The 18,296-nt window shown below is 38.6% G+C and overlaps 1 protein-coding gene across 5 annotated transcripts in view; it reads right to left on the bottom strand.

Annotated features, from left to right (window-relative positions):
* The window catches only part of LOC121318025 (CCR4-NOT transcription complex subunit 2), a 43,092-nt gene extending 25,680 nt beyond the window's left edge, over nt 1–17,412 (bottom strand). For all 5 annotated transcript variants that reach the window (XM_041254218.1, XM_041254219.1, XM_041254220.1 and 2 more), the window contains exon 1: nt 17,044–17,412. In XM_041254218.1, coding sequence (XP_041110152.1) covers nt 17,044–17,154 — 111 coding nt within the window. In that variant the 5' untranslated portion in view covers nt 17,155–17,412. The remainder of the gene's footprint in view (nt 1–17,043) is intronic.
* Between the last annotated feature and the right edge of the window lie 884 nt (nt 17,413–18,296).

Raw genomic sequence — 18,296 nt, 5'->3', positions numbered from 1 at the left:
CACTCCCCTACAATCCTGGAGTGACGATGGGCTTCCTTTGCCTGCTATTACTTCTCTGTTCGGTTCACTGTGCTGAAGTAAAGACATTTGCCCTGCCCTTTGAATAAGATCCAAAGTATTGGGATAGTATTGAATAGCATGACTCTGTGCATGGTATCATATCGATACTCCCTAAAATGAGGTATCACAGAACACTAGTGAGTAGTAAACATGTTAATGTGTGTAGTTGGTTGTAAACATGTTAGCGTGTGTAGTAGTTTGTTATTTTTTAGCATAATTGTAACTAAAGACAATATTACTGTAACTGAACCCATATTGGGTTACCATTTAAATACAGAGCAGGACTACTCTCCAGTCAGTACTGGTAAAAAGGCCAGCCCTCAGCACCTCACACTAATACGACCTGCTTAAATGACAAATGAGAAAGGGCACTCCTAAAACTGAAACTGTGCATTGTGACCTAAATCTGTCAGCAGGACTGATCGAACATCTTTAAAAAACAATAAACACCCAACTGACAAAATGTACAGTACTGTATATTCATGCAGACCACGTTCTTTTTTTACTTATACAATACCGGTAATAAGAAAATGATATTACTAAATCCTTGCACTGAATTGCCACAGAAACTTCAAGGACTTCAAACACTTAGCTGAAAATAATCTATTTTTAGCAAGCACAATGTGCTGTATGTATCTCAGAAAACGAGAACCCTCAACATTTAAAAAATTCACAGTGCCATTAAAAGAGTCAACAGTAAACTTGACCTAATATGTAATCATTCTGTCAAAATGACCTTCTTTGTACTTACACCAGAAGATATCGTTTACAAAGATAGCATGCAAGGGATGCATAAGAGGGGCTGAAATTAATACCACCCATTCCATGCACAGGAGTGTGCTTCTCTTCAATAGGCTTTTTTTTCTTTTTGCTCCCTACTGTAATATGTATAAAAACAATTCCAGCTAATCCAAATGTACAGAATCATTTCTTCACATTTTTAAATATTAAATATGAAAAGGCAATGTTGGTCCCCCCTATGAAGGAAAGCAGTGTATTACATGTCAGTCACAGCAAAAGCAGTGTTGCTATCTTTCACTCAGGGCAATGTGAGATCTGCCAAGTGATGGGAATACATTAGGTGAGATTTACTGGAAATATGATGCTGACTATGCTCCTTTACTGTATGCCATGTAGTGTAGAGACTTAATATTTATTTGAGGATTTCTAAATGTAGTACTATGCAGTTTTTTTACACCATACACAGTATATCCAATTGCTTCCCATCTGATTTTTTCATGAATAGAAATTATTCCACCAATAATTAGGAAACTAAGTCCAAGACATATGTCGGCAACGCTGCAGAAATGAGGTTATAATAATGAGTTTAATATTGACATGGACAGAGCCAGTGCTGCTCTTCCACATTGGCCTATAACACACATCTGTTAAGAGGAATACTCAGCTAGTGTATCATTCATCACTCGCCATTAATACCTGCAGGATCAACACACAAGGATTGAACCCAGGCAAGGGTTCAGATCAAGGAGATTCCATTGAGGCAGCTGCATGGATAAGAAAACACATACACTGTGCAAACTGTCACATGGAAAGGACTGCAGAGCAAGCTTGAGAAGCCACTGAGAATTGAGACGTGTTCTGAACAGGGCAGATCTCAATACTGGAGAGTGCACCACCAATAACACTTCAAACACACACACACACTACTGCATAGAAAAACCTGTTGAGATGTCAATCACTGATAGTGTACAGATTTGGTTAAAGAAACTACTAGGGAAAATGTATTAAAAACATAGGTCTGACTAATGAAACAATTATAATGATGATATCATATTTAACGCCTTTAATTACAACCTTCTCTATAGTTTCTTTTTTTGTGTCTGCATTTCACTTGTTGGCAGTTTTAAAATAATATCCTACCATTGTTCTCTCCTATAAGTCTTGTGCGACAAAAATAACAATGTCTACAGAAAGAGAGAGCAAGAAAACATCTGGGTAGCCTTTTTCATTTCAGATCACTGTCAGAAAGTTAATAAAATGCCGAGTCTATCGAAATAATGCATTACTGGGGGGAGGGGGGGATTGCAGCCACCAAACAAAAGCACAAAAATGTTTAAATATTTTAAAAGGTTGGTGCTGTGTGTATGCATGCAAACAAAGAGTGTTACTCATGCACTCCCACAAGGTGAGACAGTGTCTGAAGCTTCTTGTGGGGATGACAAATCACCTGAAAGCTTGTTTTATGGCTTTCGTCAAAAGAGAAACTATTTAATGATGTCAAATGTAGGGGGGGGGGGGGGGGTTACAAGTATAAATGGATCATATACATAATGACAGCACTTACAAACCAATGTGTGCATTGCTTTGAATTCTACCTCATCTAACCCTATACTGGAGCAATTACTGTGCTGACAAATACTGGACACCCAACCAGGCTATTCTATTAACGAATGCCTTTGGTTAGGCAGTGTTTACAAACGTAAAGTACACTCCAGTCAAGATGTGTGGTCCTATATGTACCCCTACTGGCTTGGGAATGGCCAGGCCAACTAGTAATTGAAAGTATGTATCCAAAGCAATTAGCATCACCCCAGTCACAAACACTACAGTGAGGATATATCTGATTACAGATAGGTCAGCACACTTATTTTTGTTTAACATTAATAATTTCCTGAATTAGTACGCCACCAGCTTCCAAACAGACAAATTTGCTAGTGCATGCCAATAACACATCTCTCACGCCCACTTCTAAAATGCCTTAAATCATCTAATAAAATATTGCAGCGTTTGTAAAGCATAGCATTATTAATAAAGGCCGCCCTCGTACAATCGTCTCCCTCATTTAAGGGCCGCAGTCATTTTGATCAATTTAAAAATCGCTGCAGCGCCAGACTGAAGTAATATGGTAGATTCAACGAGGCTAACTTGCAACAGATTGGTTTAAAACACAAGGAAGTCCAGTTGACAGTAAAATCTCTTTATAAGATAAACCTGGCCAAGAGGGTGGTATAAAACTTACAGTACATGTTATATTATATAAAAAGAGGTTATGGCAACGATTTCATCAGAAGATTTAAATGCTGTAATCACACAAACAGGCATTTACATCTTAGCTCAGCGGGTAGAACTGGGTCCCAATTCTGTCACGCTTCAGACTCTAATCCAGCCTAATGATTGCTTGTTATTCATTTGAAGATATTTCAAACTTAGAATGTACTTCATTCTAATGCTGCAAACACAGAGCCTTGAATAGCCATGTAAACACCATCCATAGGATGCATTACGAAAGCATAAACAAATAAGAATTAAAACACAAGGAGACCAGTGTTAATGCTGGTTTCATCCTAGTCTTGATCATCATGCAATCAGGGTGTATTCCGCTGTGGGGTCAGCTTGTGAGGGCAATGTAGACAAAAGGAAATCTGGGAGATAATTACTCTGACAGTAACCAAGCAATCTGTGCCTTCTCTAATGAAGCACAGCTAAATAGTAGATTCTGCCAATTGTACTTTTTGCAGCAATTCATTAACAGTGTTTCTCTCGCCACCACTCCAATATAATGAATAGCCTGTTAAAAGTTCCTAAAACCCTTGTACTGTAGGGTTTATATCTGCTCCATTCCGCACAGTACTGAGAAACAGTCTGTTATTACAAGACTCAAACATAAGTGGTGGGGTGTATCTCTACTAAATGCATGTCAAATCATTCTTGGGCTGTCTGCTGAACAACCTCTGTCTATACTAGTCTGCCTATAGCTTCAGAATGCACATAATGACTGAAGTTTCTACAGGCAGCTGGCGACAGTAAAATGTAAGGCTGGGGTGATGCCTAATTTTTCACTATCTATATATTGTTCTCCAGAAAAGCAGATTTAAATCAACGTTATGCAAGAGTAAAAAAAAAATAATACATGTAGTGCATATGGAGCTGTGGATTACTGTGTAACATTGCAAGTAACGCTTTAAAAACTACTATGCATATTAAATTAATTGCATCAATTTATGTGTATACAGTAATTAAACATATTACTTTTTTTCCCCCTTATTCGTGTGGATTTGTACCAGTTGGAAGTCAAAGCAAAATTAAAAAAAGTGGTTTAAATCCATAACAAGTCAGAGTAACAATCTTGAGGAAAAAAAACACATTTTAAAAGAGGGATCACTGTCCACAGCAGTTTAGTAACAACAGTGCTGTCCATTCCTTATATGTGAATTGTGTTTAGGAACATGATAGTGTCCACATTTTGTTTTAATTAAGCGATGACTGGCACTTGCTTACAATCTTCCCAGCACACTAATTACCTGGGGACTGACGCTGCCGGGATGCTTCACACTTCCGACCAAAGATATAACATTTAGAACGATCTTGATTGTTTTTCTTAATTTTTAACTTGCGAGGGGGTAGTTCAAACAAAATCTGCATGTATTCATTTCCATCTCCAGAGGTCAAGTTTACGAAGAATTCTGCATTATTACACACGACATTTTAACAAAACACAAAATAACAGCAGTGCATTTCTAAAACGCAGATGTAAAAGACAACATTTCCCTTTTCATCCCAATCCAATCATTTTGTTTACATTATGAAGTAGTTTTACACAATGTGTAAATAGTTCCACTGCTCCCTGCGTATATATATCATCATATATATATATATATATATATATATATATATATATATACACACACACACACACACACACACACAAAAAACACATGCTCAAAAAAACATGGTTTTAAGACCATGGATGAGGTCTGCAGGGTTTTGATTGAGAACTATTCCGACAGCACTCCTACTTTAGCAAAACTTGCAGCGATTACAATTATGATACCTGTATCCTGTGTACCAGCACAACAGGGTTTTAGCCGAGTATCAGAACAGAGTGCAGACCAGCAAACACTCTCGTTTACGCGAGGATCATCTAAAACATGACAATTTCAATGGAAGATCCTGAGAATTATTAAGACTTTGGTTTGGAAAGAGCGCAAATCATTTTGGACTTGGGTGCTAAAAGGAAAATGTAAAGAACCTTTAAACAGCAGAGCTGTAAATAATTCTGATGTTGACAGCTACCCGCAGAGTCACTGGTTCTACAACACTGATTTTTACATCGTGAACAGGGGACTTTCAAAAGAAAACGTTTCATGGTAAGCTTGACTTAATATAAATAATGCTAGTAGAAATATATATAGTGTACTGTTTTGCATGTTAACTTCATTAATCTGAAAAAGTTATACCGGAAAATAACTATGTTGATGCAATATGTAAAAACGCAGATGTTACAGCTGAAAATGCAGATTTTGAGATGGCATGCTTTTTACAAATGCACATTTTTAAAGGTTAGCATGACCTCTACATCTAAACAGTCACGCAAATTAGTATCCCAAACATTACTTTTTTTCTTTCTTGCCATCTTACTTTAGAAAATAATTGTCAAACATAGGAAGGCAGTGTAGCTCAGTCGATACAGTATTTCTAACTCTACACAGTTCTTGACTCCTGCACAGATCCAATCCCATCAGTAAACACTCACAGGGGGCGGGACAAGGAGGAGGTGGTGAGCTCAATCCCATGCAGATTCAGAGAGTCAGACCGAGGGGAGCAGAGAAGCTCTGCAATTAATGCAAAAGATAATTGCCAATTCCAAATTAAATAAAAAATAAAAGCTTTCCTTTGCTTAAACCCTTTACACAAAAACGATGCACAGGCTTGACTATCGATGTTGTCAAACGATACAATGCATCGATAAATTGCTGCATCACCTCAGGCTTACTAAAATGTAATTTAGACATCAAATAATTCTCAAATCAGACCTATTGAAGATAACACACCTTACTGAAAAAGCTTTACACTAGTTATTTCAGAATATAATGAACATCTGGTCTAAAAAACCACACAAGTGATCCCAGCTCTCTACTGTAACAAGGAGTAGGGCTGTTACAATGAAATCAAAAATCAGTTTTTCGATGGATTCCATTCCTCATTATATACATCGATATAAATACAGGATAATCAATTCAATAGTTACATTTTTGTAACACACACAGTTAATAACATTATTCAAGTGTATCAACACACCAAACGCCCATCCTTGCTAGTTACAATATTTCTGTTACAATTATTTCTGCCAGACAAGTAGTGAGAGCGCTTCTTTGGAGTTTTTAAATTAACTGTTATATAATTAATATTTAACAATATTCAATAACCTTAAAAAAACAAACAAACAAAATAAAAACAACAAGTGATGTATGCATGTGGTAAGTAAATCTATTTGTATGATGATGTTTTAGGCAGGGATTTCTGAATTGTGTTTCACAGATAGTGAAGGTTAGGTGGTACAGTATTAACAAGATGCAATGAGTGATGCTGTAGCTGTTACTTTAATTAAAAGACGGTTTCCTAAACTCTTGTCTAGTTTATATAAGATTACATTCCAAAGTAGTGTAATCTGCTTGGAATTAATATTTTAGTAAAACCCCCGTAGTATGTTAAACTTGCTTTAGGCTTGTTGCAAACGTTGTCGTTTTTTTCTTCTCCTGACGCTACCATGGTGTAATTACCCCTCGCCCTCTCATTGTTGTGCACAAGCTTTTACTTAACTGCAATGATATCAAAATAAATCACATTAGGGGAAGGGAAAGAGCAAAAAAATATGTGGGCGGTACAGTCATCAATATTTACTCGAACGATTCCATTTAGTGTGTGCCCAATTAATCAATTGCTATATGAAGGCTTATAACAGCCCTAACAAGAAGACTCTGGGATGTTTAAAAGGCAGCAACTCCACACTGAAGCAAAGGAGACAGATCAGAACTGCTCAATTTTAGGTTACACCGTTTTGTGTGTATTACAGCTAACCTTCAACCTGGACTATAATTAAACATAGGACGTTTTGATAAAAAGGTGACCTATGGAATAATTGAACACAACATACCAGATCGACTGAGATTTTGTTCCAGTTTGCTCCAATTAAATAGTTTCCTTTCCAAATCTAGTAAGAAACAACTGATGTAGGTACAGATGAAACAAGTTTCACGTTTGCCTGACAGCACATTACAAGTGCGAGAAAAAAAACTAAACTGTGAATTAAAGAGCAGTGTTATAATACTATACATTTAGTGGTTCTTTATATTTAAACAAATACATATAGTTTTACAGGACAAACACGTTTTGTATCACTGTCCGTCTAAAAAAAGGCACTGTCGACTGGTGAGAGCTATCAATTAGGCGTTGCACTCGCTGGGGTTTTTTTTGTGTGCATTTGTATAAGACTCAAGAAGAATGTTAAAGAAGAAAAACGTGGCGTTTTGTAACTGAACTGTATCCCGTTAAGACCGGCCGCGCAGCATCCGACAGGCTGCACAAAACGGGACAATAAGCAAGTTTGTGAGATGACTTCTCAAAGAAACTATGGTACATGGAGAGTGGTTTTTGAAAACTCAATTAACTGGGTGTGATATTAAGCGAGGGGATATAGAACAGGTTAATTTGTATAATCCAAAAAGCAGTAGCACCTCACAGGGCATTCAAAATATCACTAAACAGCCCAAGCCTGCAGATACTGGAGCACATTACAGAGTGTGTTGCTGCGCTTATAAAACGGAGTCCCTCTGAAAGTGCATTGGTTTCAAGGGAATCAGCCAAAGCTGTGCCGGTATGGAGACTATCTGCATAGGTCAGAACACCTGTTATTTTATGAGAGTGTTTCTTTTTCCTGTCATTTTATAAAGTGGTTTAGTAAAACTCAAAAGCTTCGTAAAATTCAGCAGTCCTTCATGGATATGACCAGAGATTAACTGTGCCTATGAATGGTAGATTTCAATGCAATGATGGAAGAATGTAGCAGACCAATCAAATCAATGGAAAAGTTGATTTGCTAATTTAAGTAGAAGCCTGTTTCCATGCCTACTGTGTCTTCCTTCACATCTCACTGTCACATGAAGTGCTCAAGGCTGGATTAATGTACCCAACGATTTGATCTACAACCCAATCAAACCTGAATTATCGTCTACAAAGCTTGGATCATGAGTTCATAGACCACATCCAAAAACAACTTTGTAATTGCATCTGTCACTCAGTAGAGTGAAAATCAACTGTACAGCTGTAGCCTGCATTGTAAGAGTATGGATTTTAATCCATGTACAATGAGATTTCTACAACAGCTACAACCTTGTTTTTAAACTGATTGATACAAAGTTTCCTGACGGTTGCAAACCCAATGGGATCTACAAAATTTTATGTTATAACAATGACCAAAGCACACTGCATAGTCCACTAAATGGTTCTTTACTTCTCCAGTGATTTACACAAAGACTTTGTCAGTGTCTTACACTACAGGGATGGAAACAATACTCCTATTGAAAAAAAAAAGTTAAATATTACTACAATAGATACTGGTCTGCTGTTTTAAGTGTAGCTATTCTTCATATAGTACTAGAGCAGTATTTACAGCATTTACTAAAGCAAGGTCTGTGTTTTTGTCTTCTCTGGTCAATAAATTGCTGAAAACATTACATCGAGAGTGTAAATAAAACATAGGCAGTTCAAACCCAGGGAAACCAAAACACGGTTTCAGAGGTCAGAAATTAACAAAGACAGTTCCAACCTCCTTCAATATGGTCAGATATTCCATATATATATATCATATATATATATATATATATATATATATATATATATATGACACACAGTGCACCTTCGCTATAATGCCCTTCATTATAACAAACCTGGACTCCAAATAAAAATATAAAAAAGGTTATATAAACACACACTGTCAGCATCCCAGTCTGTATGCACGGGATGCCACCTCCACAGTGAAGTCAGCTCTTTCATCTTAATAAAAAAGCACACGCTGTGTAACTATACCTCCAAAACAAAAATAATTTAATGATTTTCATTTTTGCATGGTTTGCCAGGAATTTAGGGCCACAGTGACTAGTAATAAGGGAAAGAAACAATAGTTAACGTAATTTACACATTATTTATTAGAAAAAAAAATCAACTGTTTAAATAAATTGAACTAAAAAAGTTCTTTTTTGAATTAGAGGTTTGTTTCGTGGCTTTGGCTGGCATCAGTATAATGATTAAAGTAGACTGCAGTGTATCTCCACTCTATCAGATACAGTATGTGTTGTGCTCTGTTGAATTTTATAATTCAGTGTTCTAACTTGTACTATAGATTTACATTCCCATGCTTCGATGTACAGGTTTGGATAAAACGTGTCATTAAGCAAGTATAATATCCATGGAATTAAAGAGAAAAATACCCCTCGAGTCTGCGAGAGCGGGGGCGGAAGATGACAACGTTGGATAACACGGTTAACAATTTAGGAAAGTAAACGGATACGAGAATGGAGAGTACTTCACAAAAGACTAGTTCAAGATCTGCAGTTAGCAAAGACATGGAACTCCAGGTTTATGTCTGCAGCTGGACCAAGGCGACAGTCAGGGGTTTGAAGATTCATCAAGGGAGAATGAAATGCTTGAGGGAGAAGGGACAAGGGCCAAGGGCCTCGCATTGTTCAGTACTTCTTACTACGCGAGTCAAGTCAGTTGAATGAAATCCAGCGACAGGAAGCAAACCACAGTTCGCAGGATATCAGCACCCCTGTCATAGACGTGAGGAGGACTTGCATGGAGACAACTAGTGATGAGGATAATAATCCTTGCGAACCCAGTCAGACGAACTAGCGTAAGAGCAAAGAACCTCAACGGGCACAAGCCTGGAGTTAAATGTTCAAGAACTTGTGAGAAAATTGCGTGGGACACAGTAAACACGGATCTCTGTTTTACTTTGGAAAGGTTAAATGGAACAGTTGAAAAGAAGCTGGATAAATTTGGGGAGATTATCTACGCAAATGGAAGCGAGAGGTTTGGAATTAAAAAAAGGAAGGAAAAAAGTACAAACTATTCCTGGAAAGTCTAGACGGCAGCAGGAGATTGAAAGCTTAGTTAGAGAAAGGAGGCAGTTGAGGAAGCAATGGAAAAAAGCAGAACAAAGTCAGGAGGGACTCAATCTGTTACAAAGGGTCATAAAAGATAAGCTTGCAACATTGCGCAGAGCTGAGTGCCTATGTAAACACTACAAAAAGAGCATGCAAGAACTAACTTTTATAAAGATCCATTCAAATTTGTAAAGATGATATTCACCAGTGAGAAAAATGGCACACTACAAATCAATGAGTTGGAGAGATATTTGGAGGAAACGCACACAGATTCAAAAAGGCAGGAGCCTATGTCAATTCCTTCAGACATCCCACCTATCAATCCACCCAAATACCAAATGGAGGACTGTGCACCTAAGTGGAAAGAAGTAGAGCAAGCTGTGAAAAAAGCAAGGGCATCATCATCTCCAGGGCCTAATGGAGTTCCATACAGAGCGTACAAGAGTGCTTCTAGAGTTCTATGTATCCTGTGGAAATTGATGAAAGTGACATGGGAAAAACAGGCTGTACCAAGAGCATGGCGCCGAGCAGGTGGAGTCTTTATACCAAAAGAACAGGATTCTACAAGCATCGGTCAGTTTCGTCCTATTTCCCTATTAAATGTAGAAGGCAAGATTTCCTTCAGCATTATTTTGTCAACCTACCTATTAAAGAACTGCTTCATTGACACTTCAGTACAAAAAGCAGGCATTCTAGGTTTCCCAGGATGCTTAGAACACATCAGCGTTTTCTAGCAACAAATTCAAATCAGCAAAAAAAAGGAGGGGAAGGAGCTCCATGTGACATTCCTGGATTTGGCTAATGCATATGGTTCAGTACCACATGAACTTCTTTGGGCAGCATTGATTTTTTTCAGCATACCGATGACAATAACAAATTTAGTGAAAGTCTACTTTGGAATTTTGCAATTTAGTTTTTCAACTTCAGAATTCAGCACTACATGGCAATGCCTAGAAGTTGGAATAATGGCAGGATGTACCATTTCTCCATGGCAATGGAAGCAATTATTAGGGCATCAAAATGGGTAGTGGGAAGAGAGCGTTTGGCTTCTGGAATGCGACTATTACCAATTCGAGCATACATGGATGACATGACAACAATGACTACAACCTGTACAATGACTGCACTAATCGGTTATTGGGCAAATTAATCAATAACATTGAATGGGCACGAATGCGATTCAAGCCCACTAAATCAAGGAGCATCTCTATAATTAAAGGCAAAGTAGTAGATAAAAGGTTCTACATTAATGGTGAGGCAATACCAAAAGCGTCCGAGAAGCCAGTGAAAAGTCTAGGGAGATGGTATGACGGGGATCTAAAGGACAGTTCGTGTGGGAGAAGTTAGACAAGCAGTGGAAGGGTTAAAGAGCATAGACAGCAGTGCTTTACCAGACAATCTGAAACTCTGGTGCTTTCAGTTTGGTCTACTGCCAAAACTGCTGTGGTCACTGATTGTGTACAAGGTTTCCTTGACAACAGTTGAGAAGCTGGAAGCTTTAATCAGTTCATGTCAGGAAATGGTTGGGAGTTCCACGCTGCCTCAGCAGAGTGGGACTTTATGGTAAAGGAATACTGCAGCTACCAATCTCTGCTCTAACTGAGGAGTTTAAGTGCACCAAAGTCCGACTGGAAATGACATTAGTAGATTCACATAACAAATGCGCAAGGGAGGCAAGCACGTGTTAAACTGGAAGAAAATGGACGGCAAAGAAAGCTGTGGAAGATGCTAAGGCTGCCCTTCGAATCGGAGATATTATGGGGCAAGTTCAGCATGGAAAAAGGAGGTTTTGGTCTCAGTTCAGCTCCTCCCACATGGCACAAGGCAACCCCAGCTCAACAGAGGAAGCTGGTAGTCAATGAGGTGCAAAAGCAGGACGAGAGGATCAGGTGTGTAAAGGCCGTTTCCCAGGCCAAGCAGGGAGAATGGATGAGATGGGAGAGTGTGGAACAATGCAAGATCGGCTGGCAAGACCTATGGACAATGGAACAGAGCAGGATCAGTTTCCTCATCAGATCAGCATATGATGTTCTCCAATCACTACAGAACCTAAACCTCTGGGTGGGTGAGGAGCCCTCATGTCCTTTGTGTTCATTACCTGCAACATTAAGGCACATTTTGACAGGACGTAAGGTGGGTCTTAGCCAAGGATGATTTACTTGGCGCCATGACCAGGTGCTGCGATGTTTGGCTTTAGTATTGGAAGAAACGCGTAACCTGACCAATAAGTTGCCACCAGTTCCATCAAAGCATTACACACAAGACAATATTCCTCCGTCCAGGAGAGCAACCAGCAAGAAAAGGTGTTAAAACCAAGCCTCACCCAGGACAACTGGAAGATGCTGGCAGATGTTGGTCAACGGCTTATTTTTCCACCAAAGATTGCCACCACTAACCTTTGACCAGACATTGTCTTGTGGTCTGGATCAGCACACCTTGTTCATCTGGTAGAGTGAACAGTGCCATGGGAGGATGCTGTGGATGAGGCGTATGAGAGGAAGAAACTTCGGTATGCTCAACTAGCTGCTGAAGCAGAACAGCGAGGATGGAGAGTCCGAGTTGACCCAGTGGAGGTGGGCTGTCGAGGATTTGTGGCACACTCTACAACCCGGTTTCTCAGAGACGTCGGGTTCATTGGCCAAGAGTTGTGTTGCACAGTGAAGAACTTATCTGAAGCAGCAGAAAGGAGCAGCAACTGTCTGTGGTTGAGACAGAAAGATTCTGGATTGGGATCTCACGCACAATAGAAAGAAAGCAACGCTGACGTACAGGTAAGTAAGCTGGGATGAGCTCAGGGGGGGTGATGCTGGGACGCCAGAATCACTGTTGAGCCCTCTTGAGGTGTCGTGGGCTAGTCGACGAAACACTTGAAGACCCCAAAGATGTACCCTACTTAGCTCAATCCAGACGGTTGTCATGCTGATGCGCTGGGGAGACCACACTGGGTTGATCACTGGAGCCAGCATCGCAGCAGTTTTGTGTGCTGATGCGCTGCGGAGGCAAAATGAGCTGATCCCTGGAGCCAGCATTACATTTCAGCAATCAACACCAGACAGAAGGATATCTACATCAGATGGAAAAAACAATGCAAATAGATGGAGATGCAGATGGATCACATTAGTTTACTACAAAGCTACGTCTTAGTTGGTGCTTATCTTAGTGACAGCAGAGCTCAAATCAACATGAAGTTCAACATCTACTCATGTAATGGAAATCAAACTGGTTCTAAAAATACATTTAAAAATCTGTAAAATTAGCTCTTAATTCAGTCGCTAGACTGAATTCACTAAATTATCCGAAGCTCACCACTGCTGGGACGATTACAAAAATAATAATTTAAAAAACACTACAGGGGCAGCTGTAAAAACAAAAAATACTCCTTTTAAGCTAAAATTTGAATCAAATGTAAAATGTTTGGACATCACAGTTAATATTTTACTTTTCCTCACCAATAGTTTACTAAACTCATCAATGCATATTTGTTGATTCGAACATTGTGGAAGCGTAGATGTGAAACACTATGCACACGGAAAAGCATACCTGAAAAAGCAACGTCAAAAGAAGGGCTGCAAAATAAATAAAATCGACATAGCAAAAAAATAATAATTAACAAGGGCAGCCTGTAGCTTTGGCAATCAGTGCAAAAGAACAAGATTTAAATGAGACTCTTATTCACCACAGCAAAAAAAAAAAAAAAAAAAAAAAAAAAAAAAAAAAAACACACATCAGTGTGGACGTTTTTTGGCTTTGAAGGCGTGCTAATTGAGAACGTCTTCCAGTGTACTGAACCTGCAAGAAAAAAAATTGCTGCAGAAAAATGGAAATACATCCAACATGTTTGTCCACCTCCCTGATCATCATTCCCCACTCGACAAGGAGACAGTGCAAACTGCATCTTCCAATGGAAGTAAAAAGATGTATTTTTACTACAAAAGACCAGGATTTTATAAATACTGGATACTTTACTTTGCTATAATGTTTAAAGATTCAGATATGGCACAGCTAAGCAATACTGTAGGAGTCTAGATATCATTTGTTAAGTTAATTTGTGGGGGGTTAATACATTTTTTTTTTTTTTTAAAGATTTTTATTTTTAAAAATGCAATAACTTTAAAATAAAACCTTTTTAAGTGTCCAAATTGTTAGTGAAAATGTGAATTTTTCAAGGGTATTAAGTCCTATGTAGCTACTGTAAGAATGATGTTTGAGTGTGAATAGCTGAATAAGACATTAGTTTGGGCATTTTAGTAGCATAAACATAAAAATAATTGTAGGTATATTTTTTAAACAATTAAAACAGACCCAGATTGATGATTCTGTTTCTTATTTTTGTACGCCTAATATTAGAACTGCTTGCTTTTATTTTGAGGCAGGCCAGATTTCCATAAAAGGTTTGTTTTTATAGATATTCACTTAAGAACACTAAGGGCCCCATTTTGAAGCGAGTGCAAAGTTTGCCCTCATTTCTCTGTAAAGAATAAAACCATTAAGATTGTAGAACTAGTAAGTAACAACTCAAAAGAATAATGCAATTGCTCCCACCTGCAACACATTTGTTTCTTGATAGTCTCATAACACTGATGATCTTTTTTCTTCCAGAAAAATGGGGGAGAACTTTGCAGTTACTTCATAAATTGGGCGTGTAATATCATGATACTCAATATATAGTTTCTGGACTAATATCGCGATAATGAAAAAGTTACTATCATGACATCCCTAGACCCTAGTCATGCATGCTTTTATTTATTTTTTCACATTTTGGAACATGATTCGAGTATTTCTAGGCACAGAAGCATTTTATAATGCAGCAATTGATTTTATACAGTTCCCTATTTAAGCTATGCTAAGGACAGGATGGCATTTTGGTCCACAAGATGGGACATAAATGTGCTAGCAAGGGGCATGTCTCAATTGGCAGATCGACATCGCATTCAGACCTCTGTTCCGTGTTCACACCAGGGTTCATCTGGAAAGGGATGGTCTAAAAATAACACCCTTCCTCAATAATGAACACATGCCAAGAGTGGGGTTTTGAAAGGGGGGCTGCCACCTGGTAAAAGCAGTTTATTGTATTCACTACAGTGTGCTACATTGGACTACCATAATGTAGTGAGGGCATGTACTTAAATAAATAGGATTGTATGGGAAAAGTGAATTCAACATTTACATTGACTAGGAAATTGTGGGTATCAACTGTGGTGTAAAATCCACTTTGGCAATGTTCATGGGATGATACCATACAAGTGTGAGATGAAACAAAGCCACACATTACAGAAACTAAAGCATCAATTTGACTTCTCCATGGGCCAACTTTAACAACGTGGGAGCAGGATGGTATATTTTGAATCACCTGTTTTAAAGAAATCTTAAATGGCAGATTGAAGCAATATGCAGAATAACTAGAATAAGCAAATGAAGCAATTAGTATATGTATGTATGCATGCAAGCCATTTGAATATATTACAGTGAACTAATAACACATACAATTTGTAAGGGGGGTGCGCTGGAAGGATAAAGGAAAATCACGACCAACATCTTGGCAAATTCACTTGTACAGAAGAAAATGAGGAAGTCACATTAGTTACACCTCCCTGTTAGGTAGTTGCATTTTATTATTGATGTCTCACTGCTGCACTTGACTGATGTATTAAAAATCAGGTGAGAGACAGGAAACCCTGAGCTAAAGAAGACACACACCCTGCTTTATAAAAGTTTGTTTTCTCATCTACAGTTACTATGTGCAAGTGTACTTTTCTAGGTCTGTCTGCACAGGTTAAACTGAGAGGGTAATAACCACAAGGGTTTTGCAATCATTACAAAGAATAACACACACACAAACACACCGAGGTTTTCAGTCACGTGCCTTGTCAAAGGATTATAACACTTTATTCGTATCTTTAAGTGATCTTATTTTAAATTGTGTTTTTTCTATCAAGTCCTACGTAGAGTTGTGTTGTCACTATACACTTTTTTTTGCCAAGGCCCGATTTTATCATTAGCCCAGTCAAACGGCAAAGGCGGCAATGCAAATACTGTAAATATAAACCTGTATCTGTCAAAGTAACACATACTGTAACCAAACCAACTGTATCGAAGGCAGTCAGACCTAGCGCATCAGCAGGGACTACAGTTAAAGTAACGGGAGAATGTTTATTCCAACATGGCCCGACTGTGTATTACTACCGAACTAAAGTTGGAGATACTGTACAGTAGCAACCCGTAATATAACAACGGTCTTCAAACAGAACACATTTTTCATGTTGTGGACCGGCAAGTACCAAATCTACCAGAATTCGAACAAAACAGTCATGTACTTTTAGCGCTACAAGGAACACTAAAGACAACCTCACTCAAGTACAATCAATAGAAACATTAAAGTCATGCTTTAAAAAAACAGACAAATAAAAACTTCGCACTTTCAATGGCCGCTTCCGGCACTGTGAAATCACATTTTATAAATGCATCAAATGCATATATAAAAAATAACAGGGGGATTGTAGAGTTCAAAACCAAAGCAACTTGCATTTCAAACATACTTATTTCACAAACTTAACAACACAGTGCTTTCTAAAGACAGGGGGCTGGTGAAGGATGGGGTACAGATCCAAACTCTCAAGCAAAGCGATTTGAGCGATTATAAATATGAGACGAGCACAGAGCTGTTGTGTGGACGGAACGAAGCCCCGTGTCGTGGCGAGCTCTCGTTGGTGATGAGGATGCTCTTTTTGCCGTCGGCCTGGTAGATTCTTTCTCGGTTATCCCTGGATGGACAGTATTTGTATTTATTGTGGTGTATTATAAAGAAGGGGCTTGCTGTGCGGCTTGGGCCTGCTCTGCCTCTTTCGCTCGGTTCTCTCTCCCGTCTGTCTCGGTTTTTATATAGCCCCCCCCGAAAAAAAAAAAAAAAAAAAACAGAAGCGAAAAAGAAACCCATTCGGATTGACCCCGCCAACCGACCCGAATCCACCCCCGAACCGGCAAGGCCTTGATCAGAAGGGGGTCGGTATCGTATTGCGCCGGTTCCCCGGTGGGCATAACGGGATATTGTGGAAATAAATACGAGAAAAAAAAAACTCACCGCATTAATTTCTCTTCTCCCCGCAGATCCAAGATGGCTGTGTATTCTACAACCGAGGATGCTGGGTGAATAGCCTTTACCCTCTGACCTCTCCGCGACCTGCAAAACCATCTCGTCTCCGACACTGTTGCGAGATTGCAGTTACCTGAATGTTAAAGAGAGACAGTGGGCTCACAAATACACGAAGCGGCTGGAAGATGAGGATATTAACAGTTCTTAATCGCCGACAGTCTTCTGTAAACGCAGAACTGACAAAGTTGTTCTCGTTGCTTAGGAATGGGCGTGGGATCTCAGTCAAGGCTCGCGAATAGAATCTTCCTCGTCGTTGCGTTTGCATCAAATTGGTTGCGCTACAGCACTTAAATTTACTACATTTTTTCCGTGTGTGTGTATATATATATATATATATATATATATATATATATATATATATATATAAATAAATTATTGTATATTTTTAATGGCATTCAGCAGTAAAGAGTCAGTCTGCTCTGCCTGCAGTCATCTACGACGACGAACCGACACACCTACTGTGTCATCGGCGCAGAAGGGACGTATCCCGAAGCAGCAATCCCTGCTAAATTATAATGCGCTTTGTGTCTCGGTAGAGTAGACGTTTAGGTCGTTGTTGGCGGATTCCCTGTTTTGTAAGTAAATTACCCGGTAACTGGCCTCCAGCAGACTTTTCTGTTGTTTGTTTTAGAGTGTATGTATACAGAAGAGCTTACAGAATATGATCTCTTAAGTTACTGACGACCATGACGAAAAATCGATATGTGGGCAAAACAAAACCTTGTATCGCTATTTATGTAACACATATTGCAGGAAACTATAATATTTTGTAAAAGCAACTAATAATCTGTATTTTAACGCTGTATTTATGAATTGTACCCAATGTAATGTGGACAATATTCTTTCTCGAGATATATGTATATGTATGTGCAGTGTACAAAATTGAATGCATATGAAAAGGGTTTAGAAAATGTATACAAAGTTTAAAAGGTTAAAATATTTTATTATTATTAAATTTATAATATAAAAGTGTTAGCAAAGGAAGATTGCAGTAATTATTGGTTGAACAAGCTGGTGTTCGTCATTTCCTAATCCAAGACAGTTGGCTTCTTGAAGACCATTTTTCATTTCAAGCTGTATTTATGAACGTATTTTATTAGTAATACGTACGTATTAGTCTTGGGGTACAGAGAACACAAAATGGTGGACTTGCAACCTCCATGGTTGCCACTGGGTGAAAT

The sequence above is a fragment of the Polyodon spathula genome, chromosome 7, assembly GCF_017654505.1.
Source record: "Polyodon spathula isolate WHYD16114869_AA chromosome 7, ASM1765450v1, whole genome shotgun sequence".
In the NCBI taxonomy this organism is placed as follows: Eukaryota; Metazoa; Chordata; class Actinopteri; order Acipenseriformes; family Polyodontidae; genus Polyodon; species Polyodon spathula.
Note: the sequence above shows the minus strand (reverse complement) of the source record. Positions and strands in the feature narration are given on the sequence as shown.